Source organism: Cydia pomonella, unplaced genomic scaffold (assembly GCF_033807575.1).
Source record: "Cydia pomonella isolate Wapato2018A unplaced genomic scaffold, ilCydPomo1 PGA_scaffold_66, whole genome shotgun sequence".
NCBI lineage: Eukaryota > Metazoa > Arthropoda > Insecta > Lepidoptera > Tortricidae > Cydia > Cydia pomonella.
In genome coordinates, this window is record NW_026907899.1 from 97,862 (window position 1) to 105,209 (window position 7,348).

A 7,348-nucleotide genomic window follows, 5' to 3' on the forward strand; every position below is an offset into this window, starting at 1 on the left:
GCCTTATAAGATAAAAATAAATTATAGATTATTTCCGAAATAGAGTTAATTAGAATACCGGTGTCTTTGAGACAGTTACTTAATTTAAGCTCAGGAATGCACCCTTGAAATTAACGGAAATAATAAAAAAATCAAACACGTTGTATAAGTTCAAAATTTATTAGGTATTGATTAAAAAAAAAAAAATATTATTCAGGGTTAGCAAATAAATGCGGAACATAATGTCTGACATGTCCACCACTAACAGCAGGCAAATGTGGGCTCTTATCATCGCACTTTTCAGCATATTATCGCACATTTTCTACGTTACCACCAGTGACTGCTTACCATCAGGCAGGCCGTATGCTTGTTTGCCACCGACGTAGTATAAAAAAAAAAAAAAAAAAAACGTTATTTTAGTGAATTTGTGTCGGATGATCGGTTTTAACTGTAGCCCCCTCCAGACTATGCGCGTGAATCGCGGCGCGACTTCGCGGAGCGACATACAGCGTCGTTGACGTAGACTCCACACTCGCACAACTTCACGGCGATTTCGCAGTTTGGTTCGCGGCAAGATGGCGCCTAAGCGTCAGCTGATCGGATTTAGTTTGCGGCAAGGCACTGATTCAAACTGGGAACTGTCAAATTGATTTTTGGTTGATCAAGTTCGCATCCAATAACCAAGTAGCCGCCATAGAAGGTTGTGACAGTTTACAGATTAACCGACTCGTGAGCGAATCGCAGCGCGAAGCGATCGCGAGTGTGGAGTCTTGCAAGTTCGCGCTTCGCGTCTCCTTTGACGCGGGCCAAATACCGACAAAAAACGGGGAATAAGGCCGAGGAAATTCCCGATTTCGGGTTTGATAAGCATTTTCGTTTCGCGGAATATCAGCACGTTAAAAATGTTCAATATTTGATATTTATGCGTATAAAACATTTTTTTACATTTCAAATATTGTAAACGATGAGCTGATATTAGGTGAAACGGAAATAGTTATTTACGATACAAGTGCAGAAAATAGGAAATTCACGAGTGGTGAAAAATTAAAACACGACCGAAGGAAGTGTTTTAAATCGACACGAGTTGCGAATTACCTATTCGCACGTGTATCGTACGTTTTACAGTACATATGGCTCTTTAAAGTTTCGACATATGCACGGAAAGTGCTCATTCCCGCACGCGTGCGGGAAAGTAGCACCATATGTACTGTTAAATATTATTTCTCTTGCTCAAGGCAATTTCGTAGCGCATTTTTAATTTTGTTCGCGAAAAAAATGTTCGATAGCTGTTGGATAGCTGCAAAGATTCGTGCTATTTTATTCCGCCCAGCCAAAGACATCTGTGTGCCTACGACGTAATTAGAGTGACAGAGAAATAATGGCCGCAATTGACGAACTTCGATTTTCGCGTTTAAAAACGTCTTAGTGAGAGTAAAAGAGAAAGATTCGGCTTTCGCGGTAGGCTCTCTGGGCGGCTACCGGGAAAATCGAAATTCGTCAATTGCGGGCATTTTTCTCTGTCACTCTAATTACGTGTTAGTGAGAGTAAAAGAGCTTATAACCGCGAAAATCGAAGTTCGTCAATTGCGTCAATATACTTTAGTCTGGTGTTGATGTTGACAATTTGGGCAATTTGGTAATGTGTTGCCAGGCGTACGATAGTTATCGTATATGTACGATAATTTGGGCTCCGGTACGATGTACGTTCCAAAGAGCATTATCGTACGCAAAAGTACGATAATTTCAGCCTTTGGACGATGCCACCCAACAAGTCTTCAAATACTCAAGAAAAATATGTCACTTTCCCGCAGACATAGGCTAAAGTTAGCACCATCTGGGTGTTCGGCTTGGTGTGTCATGTCATAATGTCATAAATGATGATAAATGTCGAAATTTTCTGTTAAGCATTTGGATTATTTTGGATGTGTTTCGAAAGTGCACCAATTTAAAACTGATTTTTGCGCAATTAAGACGAAAATTGTGTTTTCTTTGAATATATATAAATTTTCGGGGTACTCTCTTTTTGACAGACGTACGATATTTTTTTCAAAGGTACGATAAATTTCTTCCGCGCACCTGGCAACACTTATTGGCAATTTGGCATGCTTGTTGAGGTTCTTGATCTTGCAGTGTTGACAATAATGATTAAATTGAAAATATCTTGTATATTCATAAAAATAAATGACATACACAGTGTAATAAAAAAATTATGACTAAACTAAATTTACTAAATATGTGTGACATTATGCTAGTTATATTTACTACGCAAGGATACAAAATATAAACACATTTTTTGGTTAGGTTAGGATAGTTAAGCGGTTATAAAGTTTGTAAACATGAATAAAATTATAAAAAAGCTGGAGAGGACATTTGAAGATGTTACTGACATAACTGACCCCTCGAGTATGGACAAGGTGCTGGCCATTTTCGAACAATATCGACTAGAAGACGACGAATTTATGCAGGTAATTATCATGAATGTTGTTTAATGTGTTGTCTAAACCTTTAAATTCTTTGCTCAATTAATTTCAACGTATTTATTTCTAATCCTGAATAATTAAAAGAATCAGGCGGTACTTTGCGGGGATCCATATTAATTTAAACAAAAATATTATGCTATTCTGCGAAATAATAACGTGCTAGAATCTGTTCGGAGAGAGAAGAGTCGCGGAACGTATAGGAACCAAACATTCTATGACTCTTCTCTTTCTGCACGGCTCTAGTAATTAGGCCGCAAGTGTAACAGGTTAGCACTAAGAAGTACTGCCCATCGGAAATAGTACGGAATGCTCATTTGTTTCTTACATAGAAAATGTGTGCTGTTGTACTGTATAGTTAAAAAAACTAGACTATGTCATGTTTTATTTTGCAGATTAGCACAGATTTTTTTTTGTCTTTTTTGACTCCACCTGGTGGGCGCTTGTGAACTTTGTTCAGATGCCGGACAACCCGCTGGGCGGGTTGTTTTGTATGCAGCTATAGACCACTGGTTTCTGGGGTAGTGCGCCGTTTTTTGTCTGGCAGTGAATGTGTTAAGCTAATTGAATGTCTCATTAAATATGACTGATAAGTAATAATAACTGCATGTGCACTTATATGAGTATTTTTTTAGTTATTAGCAGATAAGCTACATGGAGTTGAAGTAACATGGGAACGGCCTCCATACCAACTGAGCGACCGCTTAACTGAAAAGCCACCTCCTGAAGAAGAAGAGCTATGTGCCAGAGGACGCTTCACAAAAGCAGAAGGTGAATTAGTTAAAAAAAACTGGAAAAGCTTTGTACAAGTAAGAAAAAAATTCCCTTTAAAAAAATTACAGTCATGTTTAGTATCTGTATATATAGATATTCTGTAAATTAAGGTAGCTATGAATAGGTTATCTGTCAACATAAATCATGACCATTGCTGTTTTGGACCCCTTAACTGTTGCCCCGCTTCGAACATTAAGATTTAATATGGATTGGGTATGTCAGTGTCAAACGTGAAGATTTTGTTTGACGAAATGTCACTTTTCACACTGACATCTAATCCATTTAGTATCTTTAGCAAATCTTTGACATATTTTAAAGTTCAAATCGGGCTGTCTCACAAATATTTATTATTATTATTTGACAATATTTCAGCAATATAATGTTCCTGATAAACCAATATGCTATGCACGGTGGAAGAACTATAAGAGGAACCTGCATCATAATCCAGAGGCACGTGCACGCAGGTATGTGGCTGCATACCTCTCCCAAGGACTGCACAGGAACCTGTACCAAGTTTATAAATATTTCCGGAAAACTTATGCATATCCAGTGAAACTTGGGAAGCACACTCCTATAGAGGAGAAGATCATGGAAATTTGTTTCTTTCACCAGCCCAAAGATGTCTGTGTGGTCGCGGCCATGGTGCTGAGCCGCGAACCTCGGGCCATTTTTAAACAACTAACTTACTATTACCAAGGTAAATATTTGGGTTCAAAATTAAAAATACCAGAATGAATTTTAGTTTCATTTGAAATACCAGAGTGTGGTAGAAGTCATAAATATGTGTCAATCTCAATCAAAAGATACCACATTGTCGCTTATGGATTCCGAAATATCAATGATTTTATAAATCAAGTGGAAAATTACGAAATTTTGTTTTGTTCAGAAACAGTCTCTAGACACTTCCTATAACTACACATGATTATTTATGTGTAGGTATAGGTATTGTACAAAAGTTGCAATCTCCAGCCGTAACTTGGAAAAAATAAGCTTAAAGTTTAATGACTAGGGTACCTCATTGTCGCTCATCCTTATGATCGACAATCAAGTACCATAGTCGTTAAACTTCTTAGAACGCACGATATAAATAAATGTGACGTTCGTATTCAGACTGCAGGAGCGTTACTGCTGCAGTTTTGCAGCGCGACATTACTGCGGACTGCAAATGTCAAAAACTCGATTTGTCAGTTAAAACATCAATTTCAACAATTGCGGCAGAAATGTCACGCTGCAATACTGCTGCAGTCGATTTCATTACTGCAGTAAATTCATAAAAAACAGTTTATCGAGAAATTTATATTAGATTTGACGTTTCTTGCTGTAATGTCGCACTACAATACTGCAGCAGTAACGCTGGTGCAGTCTGAATCCGAACTTCACGTTCATTTTATGCAACGTAACATTATTAAGGTGAGTATTAAGTTAGGTACAGTCGGCGTCAAATACTTCGTAGCAGTCAAAGTAGCCAAATAGTTCGGTACACCATATATTTAGTATGGTGTACCGAACTATTTGGCCACTTTCACTGCTACGAAGTATTTGACGCTGACTGTACCTAAACATGTAATTGAGAGCTTTTTTTTAAGTCCTTACATCAGCAGGATCCGTCAGGGGTTATGAAGCCAAAAGCCCAAAAGTTATTTGTAAGGGTCTTGCTATGTCAAATCGTTTGCAAGAAAGTTTACGAGTTATTTACGAAAAACTAGAAAAGGAACCTTTAAAATGACCTAAAACTAGTTAGTGGCGACACGTACGCTAGCGACACCCACAAAAAGAACAGACATAAAAAGTAACACAAAAAATTAAGACACATAACTGAACCAATATATATTTTTTTAATGCAGATGTCTATAAAAATAATTTCCTTTTTAAGTGACTTGGCGTCGGCACTGTCGTGCCCCTGCGATGATGTTGTGCTAGTTTTAAATTGTATACTAACATTGCAGTATGTAAGTGTTGGTGTTGTTTAATTTTAAAATCATATGATTAGAATATGTCCTGATCTCATAACGCGACAATGTGGTACCCTACGACTTAGTAAAACTTTAACCCAAAATTATTAGCTAATAACTGACGAAGAGAATCGTTTCTTCTATATTGTATATGTGTTACAGTAATAATTTATTTTTTGCTTATTATATATTTTTTTAAATATTTTTATTTAGTTAATTATGTAAAATAAATAATATAATATGTTTCGTTTCGTCATTAAAGTGTGCATAATTATAAGATTTTGACATAAATTTATATTTTTATATTGTACTAGGTAGGTACAGGTACTAAACATTTAATTAGCACATTGGTGCTTGATTTACGTCCAATTATCTTTTTAATTTTTTGTTTCATGTACACTTATTTTGTAATATGTTTCAGTTTTATTATATTTACTAAATTTATTCAGTCCTCACGTAAAAAAATAGATGATTAATATAAAAAAAAAAATCTTCAAGGGGGAAGGTGTAGTGTGTGTACTATGCCTCCCTGCGATTCATTTTACAGTCATTTGATTTGGTTGTACCTAATTTGATGCTATTTATTATTTTTGATATCGGCTTTATAAAATAAATGACTATCACTATAAACTCATACATAAATAATAAATAATGCTTTCAAAAACATAATTACCAGCATGGGCAGCATGTTTAACACAATTTTTTTTTTCAGGACAACCTGAGCCACAGAAGGTTATCAAATGGACATTAGAATTAGCAGCCAAATTAATTCGTCTTTTGATGAAATATTCTGAATGTAGTTTCAAAAAATTGAAATATAATACATTTGACCAACAGGTGTGGGTTAAAGTAGGGAAGAAAATGGGCCAACCTTATAGGAACTTGCGTGAATTTTGGTTCGGCAAATTACATGTGCAACTGTTTGCTAAGTGTGCTATAAAATTGAAGACACTACGTAAAGTTATTTTTAAAAAGTAAGTTAAACAAAATATGAAGTAGAAAAAATAGATGATTTTAGCGACTGCTGAAAATAACTATGTTATTAATGATTACTTTATTTTTGAAGCAATGTGTTGTATTAAATTTTCGATAATTTATACTTATATTACAGGCTAAAAAAATCACCGTATGAAGTTTGGACCGATATTCGTTGGAAGGATTTTAATAAGGAATTCCCAGATGGTTTCACTTACCAGTTCTTGTACAACGTTGCCAAGGCATCTTTCCGAGGGCAGCGCAGCTACCGCAAGGCTCCTCTGCACGAGGTCATGGAGCAAGCTGTTGAAAACAATAAACAAAGAAAACAGAATAGACGGCTAAAATCGCTTAAATACGATAAATCTGATGGGACTCTCACATTTATCAACTATGATATATCTATGAAACAATTGATGAAAGAAATGTCAATAAATCTTTGACCTTTGACTGACATCTTTTCTTGATTAATCCTGTAGACTTGCTGCTCAGTGCTCAAATCACAACCCTTCTACTTCACCTTAGATCAGTAATAGATAAATATAAATATATAACATTTAACCAAGTTGCTAGCCTCAACGGTCTACATTGACCACTCTGTGCGGTTTAAGAGGAAATTCCAGCCGTGGAACGAGCTCCCTGCCGAGGTTTACTCCTGCAGTGAGGGGCTCTTCAAAAAGTGTACAGGTTTTAAAAAGGGTCGACAACGCGCATGGGACTCCTCTGGAGTTGCAGGTGTCCATATGCTGCGGTGAAGCTTGTTTGCCATCGAAGTGGTGTAAACATTTCCTACAGTTTATTATTACGCAGAAAAGAAAAAATATATAATTTTGAAGTATTTTACAATAACGTGCATATCTCCGAAACTAGATGAGCATAAGGACCCTTTTCTCATGGAAAGGCAAATTGGTTGTTTCGTTGTACCAAGACGATAGAAAAACAAGTAATAGTTTGACTTAAATATCGCTTTGTAAAACTTATGTACATATTTTAATTGACCGAAGCGTCAGCGAAGGTCCGTGTTTTCACTCGGGCAATTTGCTTTCGTATGTCCGGATCATCTGGTCCGGATGTTTTACTGTACAAGGTTGCAATTCTCAACTAAATCGTAAAATTTTGTAAGCAGGGTCAGTAGCTACATAGATTTTTTCTGACGTCCCGTTTTTTGGAAAATGTTCAAAATGGTGGAAA

General features: G+C 36.3%; 1 protein-coding gene across 2 annotated transcripts; it reads left to right on the forward strand.

Annotated features, from left to right (window-relative positions):
- Positions 1-1,387: 1,387 nt before the first annotated feature.
- Positions 1,388-6,607, forward strand: LOC133534189 (uncharacterized). Of its 2 annotated transcripts, XM_061873271.1 has the most exons (5): positions 1,388-2,444; positions 3,092-3,265; positions 3,603-3,927; positions 5,895-6,156; positions 6,294-6,607. In XM_061873271.1, the coding sequence occupies exons 1-5, from the start codon at positions 2,316-2,318 to the stop codon at positions 6,598-6,600; spliced, it is 1,197 nt and encodes a 398-aa protein (XP_061729255.1). In that variant the 5' UTR covers positions 1,388-2,315; the 3' UTR covers positions 6,601-6,607. The 2 variants fall into 2 exon arrangements, with proteins under 2 accessions (XP_061729255.1, XP_061729256.1); XM_061873272.1 differs by lacking the exon at positions 6,294-6,607 and having other exon boundaries at positions 1,404-2,444; positions 3,603-3,694; positions 5,895-6,038.
- The last annotated feature ends 741 nt before the right edge of the window (positions 6,608-7,348 follow it).